Source organism: Leuresthes tenuis, unplaced genomic scaffold (assembly GCF_036924035.1).
Source record: "Leuresthes tenuis unplaced genomic scaffold, fLeuTen1.0.hap1 SCAF_10, whole genome shotgun sequence".
NCBI lineage: Eukaryota > Metazoa > Chordata > Actinopteri > Atheriniformes > Atherinopsidae > Leuresthes > Leuresthes tenuis.
The window spans coordinates 5,170,750-5,197,640 of NW_027325364.1; the positions used below are offsets into that span (position 1 = coordinate 5,170,750).

Below are 26,891 nucleotides of genomic sequence, written 5' to 3' on the forward strand. Positions count from 1 at the left end.
TAGTTTCTTTGGACACCTTAAGGAAAACAAGAGTTGACTTCGTGAGAAAAGGTCACATTGGCTGTGAGAGTTTTCTGGACTCATACCAACACAGTGGAAGCACTTCTGAAAAATAAAGATGCATCTGATGCAAAGTCATTCAACCCGACTGGAACACAGATTTGGTTTGGAGCAGCATTTTGACTGGTTTCCGACAATAAATTATTGACATGTAGAAAGCATTTGTTTGGAGGTCATACTATACATTTTTATCATCGTGCAAACTTTATCATAGATTGTTTATTGTATATTGCAACATGTACTATAAGTGAATACAATGCATAGACGTATAAACAGGCATGTCACATTAATGAATCCTGTGGGAAAAAACAGAGTTTTGATCAGTATAAAAGTATGAAGGCATAATAATGTCAATACAACCTTTCAAAAAGTTAATTTTTAAAGAATATCTGAACACTGGAATTAGAAAAATATACATACAGTATATACCACAAAGAAGTAACATACAAAATGTTTTGGCCTTGACTAACAGCCATATTCACTGTGTGTTTCTGTGCACAGGTGGAATAGCTGTCAGTGTCCCACCCACAATGAACTGACAAATAAAAAGCCACAATGTGGCTCAGTCAAGGCAGGAAACATCCCGGTGTGTCCTTCACAGGGAAGACATGGTTCAAACCTAGAACCCACCTCACTGTGCATCATCAAGCTGCCCGACTATTACCACTGATGTGTCTAATCGTGAAGTTTCCTAAGAAAAAAAAGTCCGGTCACCCTCTGAACTTGTCACACACCGATGAGAAAGGAAAAAGTCTGTCAATTGCGTCATAAGAAATTAATCAGAAACTGTCATGCTAAGGAAAAGCTTTACAAAATTATATCATTTTACTTTGGATGCTTCTGAAAGAGTTGATTCCAGCATAGGATGCCTTTTGGAAAAAGAAAAGATCATGAACACCATAGTAATTGTGCAGGAATTGTTCAACTTGCCAACTGTAGCTACAAAGTTATCTTGAATAACACAAGGACATATTTGACAAAATGTTTGGGATAGAAAGGCAACAAACTTTGGTTTCAGGCTGTTCTATAGTGCTTGACACGCCTAAGGAATTATCACTGCCACAGTTCTTCAGGCCAACATGAAGCTATCTGCTAGATTCACCCACAAAAAATGTTATATTGTGTCTTTCTGTGTTCCATGTGAGGAAACATGACCTTCATAATAATGAAATGATAACACATCTTTGCAGTGGATATATCACATATTTATACTCCTACCCCTGTGGCTTGGTATCCTCGTGAAGTAATACATCAGCAAAAAGACAAAGTTAAACTAATAAAATGCCAGCTAGGAAAAACGATGGGTTAAATGAAGACAGGCCTTCAGGCAGAAGTAGGGATGGGAATTGTTAAGAATTTACCAATTCCGGCTCCATTATCGATAACGCTTATCGATTTGGTTCCCTATCAGTTCTCTTAACGATTCTCGTCCAGTTATATATAGTACAAATATAGTACAAATATAGTACAAATGGCTTTGGTTGCAGTAACTTTAATTTCAAGTATGCACCAACATTTGATCTATTTTCGCCTCTGTCATTTTACTTGTCCCTGCCTCATGAAAGGGGTAGCTAGCTACAGGTATGCGGGAGCCTGCCTCTGCACCCCCCCTCCCTCCCTCCCTCCCTCCAAAAGAGGGGGTCTTTCATTAATGATATTATTATTAGTGTTGTTGTTAATAACTGCTCTTCTCAGACTAGCGATAGCAGCGCCCCAGAGAAGTTATATTTTTGTTTCAGTGGGAGAAATACAATGTGTGGCAGAAGTGCATGACAAAAGTCCGAAAAGCGCGACTGTCACGCTAAGTGTGTGAGACTTGAGAGCTTTGCGTTACCTGGGACTTTTGACACGGAAGACGCTGTGCCACAGGCTCCCCCACGAAAGTTGCCGCCATCGTTTAGCAGCGTGTCAAAGACTTTACATTGTGCAAAGTAATTGCGTACTGTGTGGTCAAATGTTTCTGCATGTTGGAGGGATTTCCTCCCTTTGATGTGATCACAGCTCTGCACGTGTTGCAACTGGCCCTACTATTGTCCTTTTTGGTGAAATATAACCAAACTTTCGAGCGCTTCCGTCTCTACGCCATGTTGGAAGAATTCTGAGCCAAAACACGAAGCGTCCATATCACGTCATCGCGCAAATACCTCAGACATCAGCAGAACCTACAAATGGAATCGTTAGGCAAGCGAATCAACGATTCCACGGAATGGAACTACTGGGAGACGGCTCTCTTCGAAAACAGGTTCTCGATTCCCATCCCTCGGCAGAAGCTGCCAAATATGTAAAAATCCTTGATAAGTTTGCCACTGAACCCTTTAACAGAGATGGCAATGGCCAGCACACTGGAGGGAGAAGAGGGCAAGAATGGACTGACTGTAGGTTTTGATAGGCACAATATAACATATGTGACCAAATTATATTAACTGCACAGACCCAGAATAAACTGGAACCAGAGACTGCTATACAAAAAATATAAATTTTATTAATATATTTTTTGATAAAATACTAACCTCTAGAGTGAGTAAATTATAAAAGACAAAAAAAATACAATCAAACCAAACACGAGATGGTTAAAAAGAAAACAACTCTGGGACTAGACTGCATGATCGGGGGGAGGCTTCTGAAGTTATGTACAGCAAGATAAAACATCAAACACATGACAATTTATGACTGAAATACCACTACACACTCAATTTACCTATTCACAGCAATCTTAAAATGACAAACCACACAATAAAGCACACATGCAAATGGCCGCACTGCTACGCAGTCTCCCCCCTTAAAGATGGCAGAAAACTCCGCAAAAAAATAACCTGCCCAAATGATAAATTAAAAACAAACTCAAATAAATCTGGGAAAAACAGTGGTTGGCTTTTTTAGACACATCTCCATTGAAAACCTTTCACACTGGAACATAATCCTTCATTCCAGTTGGGCATGCAGGTGACTGGGGGCAACATTCAGAGATAATCATGTTAGTTTTGTTGTAGAAAGAATAAAATGTATTTTAAAATATCTCAGCACTGCTTAAGCAGCTGCTTAATCAGTCCCCTCCCAACACAGAATGCCTACAAACAATTCATACCACAAATAAACAGCCAAATGGTTATTCTCTAGTGATCAAGTAATATTAAAATCATGCTTTCAAACATCTAAAAAGTAGAGCCTACCAACTCAGCTTCAAACAAAGGCCTCAGCTCAGCTGCTCCCAGGTGTGTCAGTGCAGGAAGAAAGGCCCAAATGAGCCTTCCAGCCCCTTTTATCAACTCCACCCCATTTGCCTGCTCTAAGTTCTGGACTTCCTGTTCCTCCCTTCCACACATAGATGACGATAATAAAGATAATTCTAGGAGTCTAGGAACTCATTAAGATACTTTTGAGAAAGTTGCAAACCAACAAGCAATGGTTAGAAAAAGAAAAGCCCATGAATCAGATATCCTACTGAAAAACATTAGTCTGAGCATCATGCTAGGCAGCACAAAAAAACAGTGGCCATTTCACATTTTTGCTATAAGATCTGACTGGATTATTAGGCTGTGATCTGTCATATGCAAGTATATATTATCAATTCATTATTAAATTTTTATCATCAGACCCTGTTTGGGTCTGTATTTATTACAACAATTTTTTTACTTTACGTTTGCTTTAGAGGAAATTTCACTTTAAACCTATCTAATAGATTGAGCTCTCTCCCTATTAAAAGCATGTTGTTATCTCCTGCACTAATGGGTTTGGGTCTTTGATTTTCTCAAAATCCATTACCAAAAGTGACTTGGAATAAATACCTCATAGCCGACAGCGTGTGTGTCATTATTACTGACCACCTTTTATTAGCACGCCATCTACACATAACCATTACAGAGCAGCGTGATTATGAATTCTCTGATTGCCTGTCATGCTGCAGGCGCTACTGAACAATAATGCATTTCTTAATCAGGGTAATGATTTAGCTATTGTGTGGCAGTGATTAAAGAAAAAAAACTTGTTTAATACTTTTTAGGTCAATATACAGTACGAGGGTTCTCTTTACCTTGAAAGCAAAAACAATTCTGCTTCTGTTCACTCGCTTACTGCCATTACCCGCATTAGCAATTAGATCAGATTTGATCTTGGCCTTCAGCCATTAAAATGTTATGAAAGTGCGCACAGCTCTCTTTAATGAGAAAAAATAGGGGGAGGTACAGTAGAGGGGGAGATTCAGGGAGATATGAGGAGGGAAGGTGAGGCGATTAGATGTCCATTGTTACAGCTCAGAGAACAGGAGCTTTTATAAACTGTAGCTACAGAGTGTGCGAGAGTCGCCCAGAGCTTGTGGAAACATGATTATGCAAAATCTCTCTGCCATGCACCTGCGTGTACACGTGCACACTCGTCAGCACAGTTTAGTTTTCTCATGTTGATTTGATGCTTCATTATGTGGTCTGCCTTTTATGCCAGCACAATTATAATTCAGAGCATTTGTCAAGCCCCCTGTCTCTGAAAATGGGTTTTTCTTCAATTGAAACATAACAAGCTTAAAGGGTCAATTAAATATTTGCAAAACAGAAACTATAAACAGAAGCTGATGGGTTGCCAAGTGTACTGTCCGCCGGAGAATGCATGGGGTTCTCTCCTAGAGAACAATGCTGGCACAGACACTGAGCAATTAAAGAGAAAAATGTCATTACCAAGTGAAACACTGCAGAGATCCTAGGTGTAAAGCATTAACTATCAATATTTATATTCTTTTATGTGCTCTGAATAGCAAATAAAAGCGGTAATGATTAAAGTTGTCTTGTATGGCACTGAAAATAGCTCTAAAATATATCAATCCACTATAATATATCTACCCTGTTGTTACACAAGGACAGCTGATACAAAAGCACTTAAAACGTTAGACCCTTAACAGCTCTATTTTTGTCCATAGATGGTTAATCTGTCTGTCTGCAAATGATTTACAGTGACTGACATCTTTTCTTTACTTTGAAATCCGCCCTAATCTGTGTGTGTGGGTGGTGCACAGAATCTTCTTGTAAACCTTCCAGGTAGCATCATATTTTCCATTCCTTGTACCATGTCAAATGATGAAATGCATCAACATCTTGGAGCGTAACATAAACTCAAGGCATCCAGAACACAGTCTGGTAAGCAGTGAAGACACGAGTTCGGCCGACAAGTAATCATTCAGAGCCCACCACGAAGATTAAATGCTCCAAAGGTTTTTTTAAAAAAGACAAATTTATCATCAGCACATATAGTCCAAATCACCACAGCAAGTAATGTTTGAGTTCAGCAACAGTAAAGCCAACTGCATAGGAGCTCACAGCAAACTCTTTCATTATTGTTACCTTGGTGGTTTGATGCTATCTGATATAACTTGTGTTTGTGTGGTGTGCAGGGACTTCTGTGAATGTTTTGCTTCTATTTAAGTGGAGGATTACCAAATGCACTGACGCAGAAATCCTGCCAACTTTCCAATAACTCAAAGTGGTGGAGTGAAACATTTTCTCTTCCTAAAATAAATGCAAATGTTGATTAGGCAGGGAACACAGAACACACACTCACATGTGTGTTTTGATTTTCAAACAGAAATCTGATAAGTTTGAAATTCAATCTCATATTGTTTCAGCCTAATAGTTTTACTGTGTTACAGAGTTATGTGGCTTATAAAATAACTTCAAATAATAATTTTTTTAAATGAGCGAAGGAAGTGTGCAGACTTTAAACATATTCTCTGAAGAGCAAAAGCTCTGCCTACTTATGCCTTATAAGATATTGAACACTGTGATCTGAATAATCCATACTTTACTACACCGCTAATTTCTCCCTAGTTACAATCTTTGCAGCCCAGTCTAACTAGAAAATGTGAATCGATATGTTTGCCCACATGCCTTAAATGTAGTGGTCTCACAAGTCAGTGTTGAAAAATCATGAAGGCAACGTATGTGTGGGATTATATTTTGTGTAGGACAGGGTCCATGTCACATTCATGTATAGTAACATGTGAAAGCCCTAACCAAACATTTTTTATGAACTTTCGTCATGTGTTTTGTAACATCTAACCTGAATAATATGTGAGAGCAGAGTAGAACAGTGAAAAAACTATTGAAAAACATTTAAGATGGTCCAAATCCTGTGGTTTCTTGCATGAGAGCACAGTAATGCAATTCTTCATTCCATCTCCTCATTGTCCTTATAAGCAACCAAATCAGCGGAGTGAAACATGCGTGCTCTGTCATGTAGCAAGACGTTGCAGGTGAACAACACCATTATGTGGTGACAGCTGAATGTTATCATGCACCAAGAATGGGTGGACACTGATCATCACCCAAGAAAAGAGAAATTAGTGTGGAATATGTAGTTATAGTACAATTTTTGGGCATCTTATTATCAAACTACAATATTCTGTGTTGTGGCCAAATGTAGCTATTATATGACGAGGTTGATCTTGGTTATAAATCATGTTAAATGTGTTGTAAACCAATACTTAGTCACACCATTAAAGTCTTTAGTCCTTAATTGTTCAAAGATCACAACTAAATCAAAATCTAATGCAGCTGCCGTTACTTCAAGCAGAAAAAGATAGTTTCCCCTGGTTTTCAACTGATGTCATGCTAAAAACACAGATGAAATTAGTACAACAGAAGCTGCCATGTAAGGCCACCCCGTGCACCTTTACCTGTTTAGGTATGTGTACCCAGGAAAAGGCATTCATCGATGCTATGCCAGCTCCTCTAAGCAGTGCCTGTGTTTAGCAGTCATGATCTCATGCACCTGCACTGCATCACATTGTGCATGAGAAACATCCACAACTTTAAGATTATTTTTGCGGACTAGTTTAATAACAAAGGTAAAGAGGGTTTTCATAGTGTGACATGCTGCTTTTGGAGACGATCAGTACTTTAAAAAGAGAGTGTTAGAAATTAAGCATTATCATTTCAGATAATATGAAAGACAAAAAAAAGCTAAGAAAATATCATTATAGCTGCCAACACTGTGTCATTCTTAGTTAGAAAATGTGTTAGAAATATTGTTTGTGGATGACAGAAACCACATAGCAAAGGGATTCTTCCATGAAATGTTGTTGAGGAAATGCTTTTTTCATGAAGGATAAAGAGAGAATATATTGTAATAAGCAACTGTCATGCCAGTATAGTAACACGATAGTAACATACTTAAACTATAAATGTGTTATTTGCCATTTCTTCTTATCAAATTGCAATTTAACAATTCAAGTGTGCAGTTTTGCTCCAAATAAGCTAATTATGGGAATTTCAACAAGTTCCCTTAAACTAATCACAAGTGTAAATTTGGTACTTACAAAAAAGAAATAAACTTGTAGTAAAACCAAAACGTTTTGGCTCTTAGGTGCCACACAATGATCTGTACAGAGATATTAAGAATAATTTTTACTTTGCCAAGAAAGTCCTGCCAGCCAAAAGTTACTATTTTGTATGCAGCTTATATGGAGCCACATTGAAATTCATCTGAGGTTATAAATCTAAATAAATTAACTGTTTTGACAGCTTTTATCTAGTCTTCACCATCTCTCAAAGGGAAAAACGGTAGACTGGATAGTGTAGTGGTAAGATTGCTGCCTTTCATGTGGGTGACTGGGGTGCATGAAAAGTACTGCTTCCAGTAGGGCTCCTTAGGCAAGACGCTTACACTACCTGGGATATGATTGTAAGTCACTTTGGATAAAAGCATCTGCCATAAACCTGTCACTTCAGCTGTTAAATGCTCTATGACTACTACTACTACTACTAAACTTTCTATTGAAAATAGCCCTCTGCTGCGGTGGAAATAGGAAAAAACCAAAGCTAATTCATGTGGTAATTCTCTGTGGTTTTAACAACAGATTAAAGGACAACTTGACATTGAGAAGAAGTTGGATTTTGTCTGAAAGTCTGGATGAAAACAACTTGCAGATCCCTCCCCTCCTTCTCCCCTCCCCTCCAACTCTGCCTCCAAGCTGTCTTCCTGCATAGGAGGAAATAATTTCCTTACTGCCTGGTAACCACCACAACTTTAGATGAGGAAGCTACACAAGTCAGGGATCCCTCCTGGCTGTTGTTGAGCAACAGTTTTTTTTTCAGTAAGGAGGGGATGATCTCATGTTCGACTAACTGAACAGAGTCATCGTCCATTAATTGAAAGTCATTGTTCTTCAAGTTACCAAGTACTTCTTGAATTTCCAAACATTTCTGTTTTATTCCTGTTTAGATGAGCTCTGAAGATGTGCAAATTAAAACAAAGGTTTAACACTGTTAGCTTTCAGTATAGCCTGCTCTCTTGGTACATTGGTTGCCTGGGGGAGTAAAATCACCTATAATGGTTCTTGGAAAAAGAAAAAAAAAAACATGAAATATCTTTAACACAGCAAGACACAATCAGAGAACATCTCTTCTACTCACATTGGGTGTATTCCTGTAGCAAGGCAAATTCAGCTGGGGTCAGGGTGACCCATTTGTCTTTGTCCTGGCTACTCATTGTGCTCAGATTACGTTTTTGTATCCACCGAGCATTCCCTGGACTGCAACATGCACAGCAGGGCGTCTCACACTGAAAAACATCAGATCAGCAGCTCATTAATTAGAGCAGACCCCTTCCTCCTCTTTATTCTTTGAAAGAAAAGGGCAGAGATGGTGGAAAAGTATCATATTTAAGCATATTTAGGATGGCTTATTTTTTATAAGTTGTTGCAAGTACAGTTAAAGTTAAACACAAGACATAGAAGAGAATACAAAACAATCTACACATTAAAAAATAATCTAGACTTTTTGTAAAGGTGAGAAACGCGTCTTACCAGAAAAGCTAAAATCAAATTGCAGAAATCATTACAACCGATGCTCAATGCTCACTGAGTTTTAAAACCCAGAAAGAGAAGCAGTCGTCCTGTCTGTCCTAAAGTCAGTTTCTGGTAGGAAAGGACAACCAATCCCATCCATTCATCTATACCCACTTAACCCTCGCAGGGCATTAAAAAAAGTTCCTTTCACAGCGTTAGTAGCTGTTTTTAACTGCTGTAAAAATATATCAAATAGATATTTTTTCCAAATTTTTTTGCACAAATTTGGTAATCAACTTCAGCCCTGATCAAAACTGCTAAACATTTTTTTAAAAATCAGGATTTTAACCCTTTAAGTGCCAATTAAGGAGATGAAGTCACTGATTTTGGGAGGGGAAAAACTACCTAAAAATTACCTATTTTCATTTTAAAAATTATTGGAGATAGGAGATTTTTTACCTGTTGGATATGTCAAAGATTAGTAACATAATTGACTTTGATCCATATTTAGTTTTTGTGCCGCATCAGATTTTCAAAAAAGCTTCCCTTCACGTCGTTGGTGCTGTTTTCAGATGTTGACTGCTGTAAAAATATATCAGATAAATATTTTTCTCTCTTTTTTTGCATAGGCAGGGTCCTGGTATTCCTTTCATGGGCTATGTGTCTTTGTTCATTGATTTTTGTCTCAAAGTATTTGTCAGAATCATACGAATAGATGTGTGTTCCTACCCTCATCTAAGGTAATAACTATTCATCTTGTTCTTTCGATCATTACCAAAAGAACAAGAAGTAAACTTTTCCTCAGTAATTCAGGAGGGCCAGCCACGGCACCCATGCACAGAAAAGGATCAGGTGAGGTCTTTTGGGCATGTGTAAGAGGGAGAAGACCCTAATGATGATAATGTCTCTTGGTTGGCTTGGGGACATCATGGTTTATCCATTGAAGAGCTGTAAGACGTGGCAGCTCTGCTAAGACTGGAGAAGGAGGCCATGACAGATTTTCCTAGACTGCAGTCCTTGTGATCCAGATAGATGGAAATGGTAGAAAATTAATGGATGGACCTCATCATATCTTAAATGCCAACCTAACACTGACAAAATAATTACTTATCACCCTGTAGACATTTTTTGATTTGGTGGAGCTGGAACATCCATAATACTGATATTTACAGAAACAATATAATGAATTTTAAAAAGTGTATTTAGCATGTTTAATGATGTATTCAGTGTGTCTGGAAACAACAGAATGCAACATAAGCTCAACTGTTTTGTTTGGAAAGATGCATCACTCTGCAACAAACTCCTTTTATGTTGGAACAAAACTCTTTTGGACATTAAATGCTGTGCTGCTTTTGAAAATGATTCTGCATCCGCCTGACTGGTTTCCATGATGACAACGTGATCGAGGTCAGGCTAAATGGGCTTTTGTGTGCATGTGATTATATTTTTTAACTGAGTCCAGTACAGCGTTTTATTGGAGATAAATTAAGGGTTAGGGGTGTTGTTTGAACAAAATGTTTGTCCTCAAAATTCTTAAAACCAGCTTTTGAGCCATGATGGTAAATTTAAAATTTAAGATTATACACTTTAACAAAAGCAGTTCAATCATAAATTCTGAATGAAAACAGATCTAAGGTTTTACAGTACAGTATCATTTAGTTGCATACTTAACTTGCCTCATATTCTTGTCATTTGTTAAAAAGTTAAAGACAATTCATCATTTCAACACAAACATACTGAGTATCCTTGTTGGAGGTGCACTGCATAATTCCCAATCACAGTTCTGTCGTTGTAATAACAACCTTGTTTTCCCTCACTTTGTTTAAAGTGCATTTAACTGCATGTTTGAGCAGTTCTCACTCAGACATCTACGTGGTTATGTGCATGTGTGTGTTTTTGTATGCCCTTTCACCAGTGAAGCATTTGACCCAATTACTGGCAACTGAAAGCCTGGATCAACAAGTGTGTGTTCATTCATGTGGAGGACAGACGTGTGTCTATTTGTGTCCTTGTGTGTAAGTCATGTAGATTGGTATGTTTGCAGTTAGTGTTTAACTTGGTTAGTATCTGTGTTCATGGAAGTGAAAATTCCCATATGTCAAATTCTACCATGATGAGGTGATTGCTGAAACAAATAATTAAGCAAGCATCTTTTATTATCATGATAAGAATTACTATTATATCACTGTTATGATGATTATTATCAGTATTGTACTGACTACACAAATGAGGGAAAGCAACAAACAAGACAACGTGCCAGAGTTGCTGCATTAGCATTGAATGTGTGGGAATCAGCCTCCCGCGCATAAACTTTGATCTACCGCTGGAGCTGAAATTAAAAATGCTCTGTAGCGTCTTTTTTGTTTTCACACAGACAGCAAAAAAAGAGCTGACGGACACAATCTTGTTATCAATTTCACATCTCCAGATTTCAAATCCAATAGAGTGCATCTCTAATATAGAACTGATCTGTGCAAGATTTTTCTGCTGTGCACTGCATTGTAATCATTGTCCCTGTTTCCAGTGCTGCAGTGCAACCTTACAAAACATTCAGCTGGTAACCTCAACAACCAGAATCCAGCACTGCAAATGTCATCAGTGTCAGTGTTCTCCAGTGGTGCAATGAGTAGATAGAGTTTGCATCCTTCCATTACACCCTTATCACGAGAGATCATTACTGATTCCATGACATAGACACACAATAGGTGATTGTCACTGCTTCACACAACATCGTGCATAAATGACATGAGATATCAACATGCTGCCAACCTGCTGCAGAGCTGGACGTAACCACAAAGAGAGATGAGGGAGGTGTCCTCCAGGCAGATGTTTTCTGATGAAGCCCCTCACTTACATTTTTGTTGTATCCTCCTCCGTATCTTCTCTCAGCTGCAAGGAAGAGGGGGTGTTTGTAATTAGTGTGTATCCGTGTGTCTGTGTAAGCAGCAGCAGCAGTCCTCTCTGCTGCATGTCAGTGTATGAGTATGTGAGTGCAGGAGTATTTGTTTTTCTCTGGCGGTGTCTGGTCAGAGCAGCATCAGCGGGGATGTGGAGTGGAGAGACAGAGGAAAAGAGAGAGAAAGGGAGGGATGAGAGAGAGCAGAATAATCCAGCGCTGTTCTGCCTGCAGTGACCAGTTTCCATACTCCCGCTCGCTCACGTCACATCCCTCCATCCCTCCCCTCAGCCGCTCTGGTGCTCATCTTCCCCTCCCTCCCCTGAAAACCCTGAGGTCCTACGCTCTCCTGCTTAATTCTGTTTCTCTCGTCACTTTCCTCCTCCCTTTAACCCATCTCTCTTCAGTCAGCATGACACACTTCAGCCAGCCCCATTCACAGCGGACAGGGCGGGGTGTGGGTGTAGCAACTTAGAGAAGGCAGGAAAAACAATGATTAAGACAATGATAGGAGAAAAAAAAGAAAGCCAAGTAACAGGACAAACAAATAAAAGGCTGAAAATAAGCCACCACCCTGGGTGATGACAGCTGAGTCCACATAACACTCGATGGATGTGTTTGTGCACTCATTCCCAACATAGTCCACGGTGTAGTGACTGAGACATTTTGTTGTGCAAATATCACCTGAGAATTTTCATTCCCTATATAGTGCAGTCTAAACTCATCATTGTTTTACATGGGTCATTGTGCATTGCAGTCTGGAGCCAGCTGCTATGGACCTGACACAGTGCCAATGCTAGCCATTAGCTACCGCTAATGTTTGCGGTTGGTTTTGTCTGGTGAGTGGCAAGTCTCTCATGCTAACCCTAAAACTATTGTTAAAGGATATAAAAAAAATCTCTGGTTAAATATGTACAGAATAGTGTACATATAATCCTATTTTAATTTGTCTAAACAGTAAACATTTCTGGAATACTTCATAATGTAGTTTGCTATTATAATATTATTTTTATTAATTACATTTTTATCATTATTATTATGTTTCAGTTTGGCAAATTCAATTGCTTTTTTGTTATTACAGTTTTATTACAGGGTTGTGGAGAGATATGTTAATTGCAACCACAAATAGAAAGATTCTGCTGTCACTCTCCTCAGATTTTGTGTGTAAATATCCTTCCATCATTTGTTCAACCGACAGATACCCAAATATCTGGCACATAATCATTAAGCATCACTGCATTCAAATAGTGTCTGTTATGCAACATCTCTATCCAGTGAACTCTCTCAATAGTGGACTGTATTGTGAATGAATGAGTGAGTGAGTGAGTGACCAATTGGACAATTGTAACACAGCCCACTATTCTGACAAAACTATCCCGCAATCGAGTTGCATGGTAGGTGACATGAGCTACTATTTTGACAGCCAGTATATATTTGTTTTGTGGACTTGGAGAGGACTTAAGATCGTGTCCTGAGGGAAGTGCTTCAGGTGTATGGAGTACCAGGCCCTTTGTTAAAGACTAGTTGGTCCATTTACAACCAGAGTGAAACTGTGGTTGACATTGCCAGCAGGAAGTCTCACTTGTTTCTGTTGGATTATACCAGGCCTGTCCTTTATCAGAAACTCTGTTCACAGCCTTCATATGCAGAAGTTGTAAGTGCATTCAAGGGGAAGAGGGTTTAGGGGTTCAGTCAGCATAGGCTTGCGTCTTTGCTTTCTGTAGATCATCATTTTGTCCTCATTGAGCAGAGACTTCCCTGAGACTGGAGAAGTTTGAAGGATGTGTGAAGCAGCCAAGAGGAGTAATAGCTCATTTAAGTCTGAAGCTGTGCTCTTCAATCAGAAATGGATGGAGAGCCCACTCTGGATTGTGAGTAAGTCGATGACGACCTCCTCAAATAGAATATTATCTAGTGGTCATGTTCAAGAGTGGAGGATGAACATAGCAGAGTTTGACTGAAGTGTTCCGGTCTGTCATGATGAAGAGAGAGCTGAGCTGAAAGGCAAAGCTCTCGATTTATCATTCCATCAACATTTCAACTCCTTTATATGGTCATGAGCTGTGTGTAGTTACTGAAAGAATGAGACTGGCCAAAATCTGTTTCCTACGAAGGGTATCTGGCAACAGCCTTGGGGGCACAATGAGGAGCCCAGTCATCCTGGAGGGGCTTTGAGTAAAGTTGCTGCTTCTCTGCATCAAAAAGAGCCAGTTGAGGTGTTTTGGTAATCTGGTCAGTATAGCATCTGGGTGCCTAAAAGGGAAAGTGTTTCAGACTGTAATTACTATTTCTTTTCACAAAAAAAAAGGTTACAGCTAATCGAGGCAAAATGTGCTCATGCACTGTTAATATTAGCAACATTGCCATTGACAAAGCACACAGATTATATTCTCAACCAGGAACATGTGCATCAATGTAAATGAGTAGAAGTACTTATTTAACCTCAGTGGAAGCAATCAAAAGGGATAAAGTCAGTAGTGAGATCCACACTATCGCATGAGATGCACTAAATATTTTCAGTTAGGACAGAATAATCATACAGATTAAGAACATCTTTAGTCTTAGACATGCACACTCATTCAGATACAGGCAACAAGACCAGTCCACTGAGTAAGAAATCTCAGTGTAGTAGAATTTTTGCTAATGCAAGATATTTTTGACTGCATGCACATGCATTTCTCAAAAGCAACTAATATCCATTCATAAATGTGCTTTGTTACTCCTCTGAGACTTAACCTCCTGAATGTCATCTCACCATATGCAGGAGATGCACATCATGCCTGACTGATAATATGCAGTTCTGTGACTATACAGCAACAGTAGACTTATGTTCCAATAATTACAAATAACTCCATAACTTTTTTTGAGGCAATGCCCTTGCAGCAAGACTACCTCAGCAATATCCTTTTAGGATCACTTCATAATATTTGGGCATGTTTTGTCCAGAATCACACGTTTGAAGGCACATAATGGTCTGCTGTGCCTTACACAACATCACCATCAAACATTGTAATACCATCACTTTCTATTCAACAGCCACAACAAGAGTATACGTGACCTGACCCATCTGTGACTAAACAAGAGACCTCCTGTCCAAAGTTGAACTACAACATGCTTTTGAACCCTATAAAATCTTTTTTCAGATAGAGGCCAGTTTTGAGGATTCCTAGTTTATTGTCTTTCTGTAGTTTCTTATTTGGGTCTTTTTGACTTCTCTCTCAAAATGTTTCTTTTGCAGTTTCTCTGCGTGCACATTGTCATGCAGTCTTACTTCCTTTTATGGAAAGTGTTGGGTTATTTAGCTAATCCAGTTAGCCACATGTGACACACGGTTTCAATTTTCAAGGACATGGGATTTGTTATTATAAGAACACAGCAGCAAACAATTATGTGGTTTAATCATGTTGACTGACAAACATTTTACTGAACTGCACTTTTTTTAGAACAAACTCATTGATGAATGAGACCCATTTTCTGTGCGATTTAATATCTTTAAGTTTAAGAACTGCCAGCACTTGACTGCACTTTCATTTCCTGAATGAAACAAACAAATACAAGGTCATTATTATACCATTGAAGACTTGAGATGATTGTAACTGTTACCAACATACTTTTGCCTCCTTTCCAAAATACAGGCGCGATGGAAAGTCTGGTGGTAAAGTCTTCAACCAGCATCTGGTGTTTCTCACACTATCCAGGCCATCGTTACCCTGTCCTACAAGTGGAAATTCTGGCAGCTTTTACTCTACCTTTAAGTAGAGCAACACTTAATTTGCTTTAATTTCTTTTGATATAAATCATGACAAGGGTCAAGGATCTTTTGGTTTTAAAAGAGATTCATTAACTAGACACGCTACACCTGTGTGCAGTATAAATATTTTGCTTTCTGGATTATATCACATGTTCACGACAAAACCATTGAGCAGGAGACATAAAGAGTGCTCGAAACAATTTCTGCTTTTCTTACAAGGCTGTGAGAAGAAACTGACTTGTGCCATCAGCATTCCATTTCCTGGAACAAACCCAATATCTCCAATTTATTTGCCAGTCAACCTTTCGATAACCTTAACATTACTAACACCTTGTATGGAGCCTCCCACCCACTCAGAAAAGCATTTAATGAGCTCAAAAAGCCTCAGCATGAATCGAGTTTCATGAATGATCACTGAACAATGACCCAGTTATGGGCAGCGTGTTAGGGGAGAAGGTGACCAGCTCACCAATATCGTTTGTGTTTTAGTGCTGCCTCCAGGCTGTCTGTGTACTGCAGGTCATGTGGGTGTTTACGTTTGAGTCAGAGAGGCAGGGGGAGCTGAAGTATTGACATGTCCCCGCATGTGACTGGCAGAAGGTTACTACAGGGCATCTGCTTCTCAGAATTTCACTCTACTGTATGTTTGACACTCATCAACCGAGGAATATTTACATCTTTATAAATCAAATGAATGTGGGAATCCTGGTTGAATATTACCGTTATGTTGTACCTTGAATGTACATTTTTGGATGACTCATACAATATACAAAAATATAATAAGGACTAAATTAACTTACGAAATTGTAATGGTGAACATGAAAATTTTTTTCTGCTTTTCCCCTTTTACAAGTCCAGTGGTCACTCTCTATCAGATCTGGTATCCAATGTGTCCTGATAGAAATCTAGTTATTTATAACTAGAGCCATGGCTCAGGTGGAGTAGTGGGCTCAGTGGGCTGACCCACATGTAGGATTGCCCTTCGGCAATAAAAGGGCTGCACATAAGGGCACAAATATTATATTAAGTTTTGAATCAGTGTCTGTGCGAATGGGTGAATAAGAGACTAGTTGCAGGTCTAGTTAAAAGGAGCTACAGAAGAGTGGAACATTAACGTAAAGATGCAGATATTGTGTGATGGTTGTGTTTTGCATTGCTTGTTATTTTATTTAAAGCAGCAATCAGGCAATGTGTTAACCTGTAAGTATGCATTTATTAATATAATAATCCAATACAGTTTCTGTTTTAATGCCAAATCCCAATCAGGTTTTTCACCTGCATCACTTCTCTGGTTTAACAGTCTGCATATTAACACCATTGTCCACCTCCTCCTAACTCCTGATAAGCATTGTTTGTAAAATGTTACATTTGATGTAATTAAAAGTTTCGGCACATCACAATTGTAATTGAAAACGTAAGATTTTACAGTTTTTGAGCATGTGACGGTTTCACATGATGCATATCACATCATAACTGATTAAACAGATTGATTTCTTTTGTTTCTATGAATTTCATTTTATGTTTCAGTTTCATTTCAAGTTTATTTCTGACTTTGAATAAGAAACTAGTTTCAGACATTAAAGACATTTAGAAACAACAAACTTACAACAAACCTCCACCTGAAATAGAAATATAACATGAAAATACCCCCTTTCCCACCGTCACCTGAGATGCATCATCATGACATCATTAATAGATATATGGGTCAGACACACTGGAGGCATGTTGCATTAGCCTCTCCAGCATCATATCACTGATGCAGAGATCAATGAAAACTCAAAAATAATCTTTTTGTCTCCAGAAATAGAATGATTTGCGCAGTCATCTGTCCGTTTGCTGCGCAGGGTTTTACAACCCAAACCTCAGAAATGATCTCATTGATTCATTTAAATCGATTTATTGCAGGTATGGATTTACATTCTGTGTAAGTGCTATTCATCCTGGGAGCTATGGAAGAAGTAAAAATGCAAAAATGAGGATGACTTTTGAGACTTCCAAATCCTTCACACTGCAAAATACAATATATTCCCAACCCTGCATGTCTTACAGAATTACACAAACACTTTCTGAGCTGATGCTCATGTCAGGAAGACAACACATTTTCACATTGAAGAAATAATTCTGTGATTTGACAGCACAATGCAGCACAAAATAACATTCTGACTAGGTTTGTGTTGAAATGACTGCTTTGTAAGACTGCGGTTTTATTTTCATTTTAATTCTTATTACTGCTGACAGGCTTTATCACATGAATAGAAGCCTATCTGATATAGTTAGGCTAGTTATCTGGCTCCAAGGCCCTGTTTATCTCTCATGAGTTCTGTGAATAAATGAAACGATACTTTGCTGCTTTCTGCATTTCTGCTCTGGTCTATTCCCTTGTTCCTCACAAAAGAAAATTACATAGATGCTTCAAACTGCTGAACATGATCAAGAGAAAGACTGTGTGGAGTGAAAAAAAGGCAACAGTGTCCATGTGAAGTCTATTTAACGGATTTGAAGCTGTGCACATTCTTGGTTTTCTTCTAGAAAATATGATCGTCGCAAAACTATAAGCAGTTACATGAACCTGATTTCATCTTCGGCCATGAATGGATGCAGACATTCTTCTCAGATAAAAATAATGTTGGTACAAGACATAAACAGGCATGAAAATGAAATAACCAGCAAAGATGAAGATGAAGAGCAGCCTTATCAGTGAAGCAGAGAAGTCTATTTTATGTGGTGGCCTCATAGGCAGAAGGGGAAAAGAAAAACCCGCTGAATGGAAAATGTCACAGAAAATATCACCTCTAAGTTCAAAGAGAACCCTGTGGAGGTTAACAAATGAGAGGGCACCGGTTCACACAAAGACAGCAGCGGGGCTTCATGTGGGGGGTTGCTGATAAACGCTTTATCTGCAATGGATAAACTGTATGTTAGAAACCTTGCATGGAGATGATCAGGAGGGACACATAGGGTCCAGTCAAAATGATCCATTATCTTTTCCTAAGCTTTTTTCCTTGACTTGGACTGAAAACCTGATGGGGTTAAGGAGAGACATTTGGAAAAATTCTCAAGGACTTAGTAAAAGACAGTTCGACCACACTACGCTGTGATGTGGCCTGCAGCAGTGACACCACAAATCTTCAACAAATATTCTAGAAAACGGGCTTTGGATACTTCGTTGAATGCAGTCTTCCTATATATCCTATTAAAGACAACATAGAATATCAGTTTATTTTCAAATTTTGTAATTAAAACAGGAAGGATGCACCGAATGTGAAGTTTTGGGCTGATACCTACAACGATGTAACAAGAATAAACTGCCGCTAGTCAATAGCTGATTGTTCCAGCCATTTTTTCCTTTCATATCAGTGAAACAATACATGCAATATGCATAAAACAAAAAAACAGCAGAACAGTTGGTATTTTGGCTCTTCATCATATTATCTTTGAATGAGCCTTTGAATACCCTTTCGCATGAGAAAAATCCTTTGAGTGAAAACTTGCACTTTTAGGGTGTTAAAATATTTCCCACTCTGACTTTTCAGTACTTGATTGGCAAAAAAAAAATGTTCTTGTGAAAACTTAATGGCTCTCAATGAATTTAGACAGCGACCTATTGGATATTTGCTGAATGTGCATTTACAAGCTAATCCTGTCAGTTTCAGGATGGTCAGTCCAACAGTAAACGTTGGCCACTGCCATTGCACACAGCCGTGATGCACCTCCAGTTATTCATAGCACTCTCCAATATATAGAGTACAGAAAAGAGTATATTAGCTTATAAAAAATAAACCACCTTCCTACGATTCTGGTTCAATTGTTTTATGTTACAATTCGTCACCCCCAATTTCTACGTCAGCTGCTCTATAAATGTGTGTTCGTATGGTCTGAAGAATGAATTAGGTCTGCAAATTCTCACTCCAGATTCCTCCTTTATAAATGGCAGTTTTTATGGAGGGAAAAGTGCTCACCTTATCTGTGTGAATGCATAATTTATGCATCTAACCCCTGGAGTTTCATTCTGCAGCAATGTTCACTTCAGTTTTCTCACATATTTCACGAGACAGACTGTACTGATACAGAAATACTAGTGATTAAATATTTGTGCATTGAAATGGTTAAATTTGGAACCAAAACGCATCAGCCTCAAGTTTTCCCAGCATCAGCAACAGTGAAAGCGAAGTTGCACCTCGCTTCTTGAACAACATCTTATGAGGGATGACAGACATCAGGGGACATATTACTATTTAATCTTGGTATCACGGGGCTGCTCCCTGCAGGCATTCCATTTTTCTCTGGATTTCTTTGGATGTGTGGGTGGTGAGTTTTGCACAGCACATGGTGGGTAATTGCAACTCATGCCCCCCAGGTGAGAGCTTATAAGTAGAACTACAAATATAAAAGCTTCAACGGTAGTGGAGTCGGCTTGAAAAAAAAGTGTTCACTTATTCACAATATGTCAGGCCTTATTACTTCAAAACATGACCACTGCTTTGTAGCAAATCAACATCGCGTGTGTTCACTTTCTGCACATTATCCTGTAAACTGCTAACGCTGATGCACTGCTGCTGACAGCACTTTCCATGAAGTAGCACAGTTTGAAATCACTGCTGAGAGCAGATGGCTTTTGCAATAAAGATGCCACCATACAAATCAACTTTACAACTTCCAAGACCCAGTCAAACTTCCCTTGAGGTCATACGACTGTCACCACCAGCACCACATCCCGCCCAACCGTCCAGAGCACATACATCAATTCTACCCCACCTTTTGATCCACAGTGCTATAAATAGCAGCCTGAGAGTGTGGAGCCTGGAGTTGAACAGTTGAACACTATGTAATCATAATGGGACCATTATGTAATGTCCTTGCTGTAGCATCATGGATCCCGACCCTGAGAGTCTTCTTTGCCTGAGGGGCTAAGGCGTGATTGATGCAGACATGAAGAAAAAACAGCAGCTGGGGCTTTCTCGCTGAATATATGTTGCTGGGCAGAAACCAGTTTGCACCAATAGGATTTTTTAGAGAAAAGGGGCTTTTCCCCCGCTTGAACTTTTTAGTCTGTACTCTGGAAGGACTTGTTTACTCAAATCTTCCCAAAGTGCATTCATATACACAATAAATGTGCTATTAAGTACATGTTGAGGTAAACATAGCTAACAGTAAAGCTTCTAAACAACATTTTCAATGTTTTAGGAAAAATCATGATATTTGATGCGAGTTTCCAAAAAAAGCAACTATTTCAAATGTGTGATTCTTTGCCAAATGACTCTGTTGATATACTAACATTGAAATTATAGACAAAAATACGGGATGCTTTGATGTTTAGCATTTTCGATACTGTTGTGCAGAACACTAGGTTAAAAGAATCTCATGACCATTTGCTACTCACCATTAGAACTGTTGTGTTCACATAATTACGTTGAGCAATTAATATAACAAAAAAAGCATCCCAAAATTGGCTTCATTTAACGAGGAAAGTATGAATATCTGTATCGACAGCTCAAGCTTGAAAGCTGTTAACAGTGCATGTTTCAGAGGGGAGAAAAATGATATGAAATGTGAAAATGTAACATAGGAAATAATGACCATTATAACAAAAGAGACAGAATACAAGTTGGACAACAATTATTTTATTAACACACAAACCAGGGTTATTTATCCATGATGTTTATGAACTTTATTGATATCTTGCCAACAGTTGTTAGTTTCAGTTCAAAGTTGCATTATTATTTGTATTATTATTTGAGTGTCATTGAATTATAAGAACAGATTTGTTCAGAATTTTGAAAAAAAGAATCAATTCTTGCAACTTAAGAGAGAAGCTTTCATACTTTAAAATAAAAGTTAATCATTGCAAATACATGCTGGCTGTAGCTATTTGCTTTCTTTTGATTAGTTGTCCAGCTAAGTAACAAATAATACGTGTCTGATTGTCAGTGTTCAATATAAACTGTCAGCAGTGGATACGAGGATGGATATCCGATGCTTCAGGACGGATCTGGGAGATGTTCAGGGGCCATCACTGTTGCCAAAGGTTCTGCAACCAAATGTTCGTTTAGAGTGCCAGTAATTGTGTCCAGGAATACATTTGGCATTTTCTTTCTCTCTACACCAGTGACCTTTATTTGACCGTGGGTAGACAGTAAAGGGGGTAGAGTGAGTGGGGCCACTTGAATCACGAGCTGCAACCTGCTTATTCATTCCAACTGAACTTTAATCTTTTCTTTACTGTATCCAAAGCTCTTAGCAAATACTGGTCTGGTCAAGGGCAAATTAACTGTTTTTAGTAAAACAGCACTTAGAGAAAACTGAATTTTTTTTTTTGTCTTTTTTTAAAAACTAAAGCTAAAAACTAAACATTTGGCATTTTTTTAACCAAAGTTTAACCAAGAAATAATTTGCTGAAATAGTGGTGGATTGTTGATACATGACTAAGTAGTAGTCTTTGGAAGTGAGTTAGCTCGAATTAACTCACTAGTTAACTCGAGTTAACTCAATGTACTTCTCTGAAATGTCATCTTGTAGTGAGATCCTGATAATTACGTAACACACATATAGGACTAAATGGTTATGAAATATTTTGATCAAGAAATCCAACTGATTTGATTCATGATTTTTCTATCTGTTGCCATGATAATGAACACTAAGTGTGCTTTTAAATGTTCAGATGTGACACACTCAAGTTGTGTTGCACCGTTTTGGTTCAGTCATTCACAGCATCCTGTGGTTCCAGCACCAGAGGACAGACAGACAGATGAAATGGTATAACTTCATGAAAGAACATCAGCCCATATTTCTGTCAGGTCTATTACATGCGCTCACATTTGTGAAAACGAGTATAGCAGAACTTCTCCATGTCCCCATGCAGAGTGTTGAACTATGCAGTATTATAACAGCATGAGTCAGTGGAACATTCTGTGGCTCTTAGGGAGCAAATCACATTCGTTCACTCTTCCCATCTGCCATGTAAAGGGTTAGAGCACAAAAAAACTTCACCAACTGTTGCCTTAAGAAAGCAGAAGTGCTCATATAACGAAACTCCATATATGCGTGATAAAAAGATAGAATTTAATCAAAATGTAGAGTCTAAATTTACCATCACCTTTTCCTGTTATCACCTTTCAATTCAAAGGTTTGGGCAGGTCTGACCTGCTTCTCTTTAGGATGTCTTTTGACACAGTTTTAGTTCTCCAACTTTTTATTTGAAACAACACGTTTTCTGTGGAGATTTAAATGTTTCAAGGCAACTTTTCATTTAGCTCAGTGTATGACACTATGATAAAAACGAATACATAACAATAGTAGCCCCCTATTTTATTTTAAGGTTAGAGGTCACTTTCATTTGGAGAAATTACTGTTAATATCGATTTTGCTATATTAAAGTGTAATATCATAAAGTCTCGCCAGCAGAGGGCGCTCGGTGTCATATGTATCAGTAGCCCCGGTCGGTAGAAGAAGTCGTCAGTACTTGAAGAAGCACACACCGAGTACGCTCCTGTAACTGCTATTCTTTGTGATTTTGCTGGTAAGCTGGGTTGTAAATAATAGACAACAGTAGCAATACAGCATAAATGCCTTACGATGCAATAGATGTCAAGCTAAAGATTAAATTCGCAAGTGTAAGGGCTTGTACAGGTGATTTGCTGCAGCGTGTAGTTAAAATGGCGGACTCGTAGTCCATGGCGATCGCGGTAATGAACCATGTCCTTACAGGTATTTTTGGGTTAGACCAGCACTATAGATTTTCTGAGTGATCAGAGGAAGTGTAAAATACATTGTTTATTTAATTAAGGTTGAATATGTTAAAAAGTATTTAATTAAAAAGGGTTTAGTTTGATAAATACATTTCAGAAGTGATAAAATCACTATTAAACTGTGATCCGAGTTCATTATGGGATTTGTTCATGCAGTAAAATGCATTTTTGTGATGATTCAGTTCATGAAAGTGATGTATGTGGATATAGAACGGTATGAATATGGAGAAAGTAATGTTTTTGGTTATAATAACTGTTTCACTACTGTGGTATTGGGTTTTACAGTACAAGTATATGGTGTTGCTGTTGTTGTAAAGTGGCAGAAGAAGTAGTCAGTACGCGATGAAGCACGCACCGAGTACCTGTAACCTGCTATTTTTTGTGATTTTTGCAAAAATTAATATGTTGCACGGGAGATGAGTTGGCCCATCATTTTCAAAAGCTTTAGCCCCAAAACTACTGTATACACTGACGGGAGTTTGGTTTCTCTAACCAACACAATGCCGCTCAATTACATGAATTATGTGTTTTTCTTTGAGTGGTGGTGGTTGCTTCTAAAACATATGACAGTATGATAATTATGCAATTAAATAAATAGCTTAAGAAAAATAAAAATGTTGCTGTGGTAACTTTTGAAACCGTTTACCAAAAATCAACACATGATAATTCAACATTTTCAACTCTAACTTTTAGGCCTGTGATTTAAAAGGCACACTAAAAAGAGTATTCATAAAAACTGATTGATTTCAGTTATCTTACGAGCCACGTGAAGTATCTGGAAGTGTAAAGAGAAGTTTCTGCTGTTGCTTCAGTGGTTTTGTCATCCCTTTCATTTGAAGCCTCTGATTTTCTCCCAGTTCTGCATCCACCAAACACACGATTCAGCACGAGACCTTTTACATTTTCATGTTTCTAAAAGTTTAAATGGCTCCATATGTAAGAATGCTGCTGAAGGACCAACAAACGTAGCTCTGACTGTGAGCCTCTCTGCACCCAGATCTCTCTGACTGACTGTCCCGTTTGCTTCCTCTTGAAGAGAACATTGTTTTTTTTTTTTTGCTTTTTAAAAATGTTTTTATGAGTAAAACAACTGTTTTATGTCAAGAACATCAGTATGAATGACGGCACTGTTTTGTTTGGGTTAATAATTCTGTTTCCTGGCTAAATTTCCCGTTTAAGTTAGTAGATTTTTTGCCAGTTTTCCACAGTTATCGCTAGTAAATATGGTTTTCTGAGATTTAAAAGTGAGAGGTGTGAGGGAAGAGCTGCTAAAAATGACAGCGGTGAGTCCAGGATTCATCCTTCTATATAATGTTGCCACAATAAAATCTCATACTATGACCTAGAATTTTTATCAATGGTGATGAAGAGGAGATTGCGTTAACATGTTTTTTGACACATTACCTTGCCAGCCCAACTAAAAATATGACGTATCATCATCTTCTACTCCACAGCACGTTGCTCTGCTGTATTACGATATATTGCCTTTAATATCACATCAAGATATGTATTCGTGGCCTGTTTAAAGGTCGTATCTCTTCAGTCGAAGCAGAAAGCTGCATTAAGGTCATCTGAATATTCCTTCATTTTCCACACCCGCTTTACTAAGCTTCCATTTGAAATGTTTTACAGGCATGTCAGTTAGTTACTTATGAGATAAGTTAAGAGCTTAAATAAGTGGACATTTCTAAATAACTGCCCTTACACTGCAAAGAACAAAACGACTGCAGGTTTGCTTCTGTTCCCTCTTCCATTATACCCATTTGAGAACTCTAATTCTCATCGGCTTCTTATTGATCCTCTGTCCTGAGTGACATTTCCTCATTTCATTCTGTGAAGCCGTGGGCGGAATTCTCCCGCTGCCCATTGTCAGGATTTCATGAAAGGAGGAGAGCCATATCTCGCTACACTGGGATCAATATTTCCGCTTCTCAACCTGCGTGTTTATCGCTTTAATAAGCCAACAGGTCATTAAAGAGTAGAGGGTACGATGAGAGAAACATTAATCTCACAGACAGTCCTAGAACATTCAGTTAATGTTGTTAGTTCATGATAAACAGTTTCAGTTAATAAAGCTACAAGTACAAACCTGCCATGATTTACTGTCCTCATATTCAGAGCTATTTAAGCTTTATATTAACATAAAAATAATGCTCAGATTCGTACAGGTGAGGCACAAAATGTCCATTGGTGCTGTGAAAAATGACTCTCAGCTCGCTTTAAGCAGTTTTGTCAGTAATCAATAACAGAAAGAGACTCATGGTAAACTTAACAGGCTTGAAACAAAGTAACCAGAGAACCTAAAGCCTGATCTTTATCTGTGGCACACAGAAAACTGTGCTAAGTGTCTCAATCAGGCGTTTATAAATAACCAACCATACAGTTTTATTTTCACCTTTCCATTTACCACCGTTACTCCTAAAGAAATAAAACCATAAAAAGTTACAGAACAATATGTTAGTGTATGCAGATTTGTTATCAATCACTGAAACTTTTTATAAATCAAGCTAATATTTCCTCTTCCCTGAGAAGCTTATTCTCAGCCCGCTTATAGGCTGCATATTGGTCAGAGAATCATTAAATATCTGTCGCTGAAGGTGAGCACACAGACCTGATCTTTACGATCCTAAAAGTGTGATGAGAGTCAGACACAAACTGAATGCGTCCTTTTACCATCACCTGGCAACCACAAAACCAGCCTCTAAGTATAGCTGTGCAACTCAGGACATTTACAAGAGCCGCTAACTGCAGTGAATAGAAAAAGGGTGAGGAACCCCACTTAGCATTCACCGAGATGAAAACCTTTCCAACTATCCCTCATTTTCTTTCCATCCCTCTGTACAGAATGACACACTGAACTCTGTTAGAATGGATTTGGACAAAAGAACAAACTGAATAGAATTCACAGAAAAATACGATTTGTTGCAAAACGTAAAAGCTGTGAAGATCATCTTTCCTGTATGATTCCCACATGCATTCAGACCTTTGAACGTGCAGATTGTGTCACCACAGCCCATCAGTGCTGCCGCCGCAGGTGTCCCGGCTTCACCAGCTGCTGGAAGCCTTTGGGACGGTTGAACGAGAAGATTTGTTCCCTCACGTCTGCCTTCATTCTTGGTTTGGGGTGAGGGCCTGGCTGAAATCTGTGAATTACGTGCAGTTACTGGGTCTCCTCCTTGTCCCTGAGCCAGTGCACAGGCCAGGTAGAAGTGATAATGAGCAGTGAGGGAGAAGTTTAAAGCAACCATGAGCTGCCTCAGCGATGAAGGTTTATTTTGTCATGAATCATTTTCGAGATAAATGTGTCACAGAGAAAAAACATGACCTGCAATTCATTTACAGCCTGAAATAAAACAGCACAGTTAATTACTGTATTCATCCATTTAACATGACCTTGTTGTTGAATTAAAACAACCCTGTCGTGCTGATGCTGATACGCCACTGGATCAGAGTGCAGCATCTGGTATGTACACCAGCTGAGTGGACCCACCGTCCCTCTCTACATATCCTGTGGGAAATCAGACAATAATGAAAAAAGGGCTTTTATAAATATTTAACTTGTATTTCCCTGGATGTTCCTTCGACATTTGCTCACATTTCAAACAACAGCGAGGAGCAAACAGTGACTGAAATGTACACACTCCTACATGTAGGCTCCGACATGGTCCC

At 38.5% G+C, this 26,891-nt stretch overlaps 2 protein-coding genes across 3 annotated transcripts in view; one reads left to right on the forward strand and one right to left on the reverse strand.

The window, feature by feature from the left end:
* The window catches only part of dgkb (diacylglycerol kinase, beta), a 76,764-nt gene extending 64,787 nt beyond the window's left edge, over positions 1-11,977 (reverse strand). For both annotated transcript variants that reach the window (XM_072393659.1, XM_072393658.1), the window contains exons 1-2: positions 11,600-11,977; positions 8,457-8,604 (exon numbers count right to left, since the gene is read on the reverse strand). In XM_072393659.1, coding sequence (XP_072249760.1) covers positions 8,457-8,532 — 76 coding nt within the window. In that variant the 5' untranslated portion in view covers positions 8,533-8,604; positions 11,600-11,977. The remainder of the gene's footprint in view (positions 1-8,456; positions 8,605-11,599) is intronic.
* The window catches only part of tmem106ba (transmembrane protein 106Ba), a 470,787-nt gene that overhangs the window by 217,456 nt on the left and 226,440 nt on the right, over positions 1-26,891 (forward strand). The window lies entirely within an intron of this gene.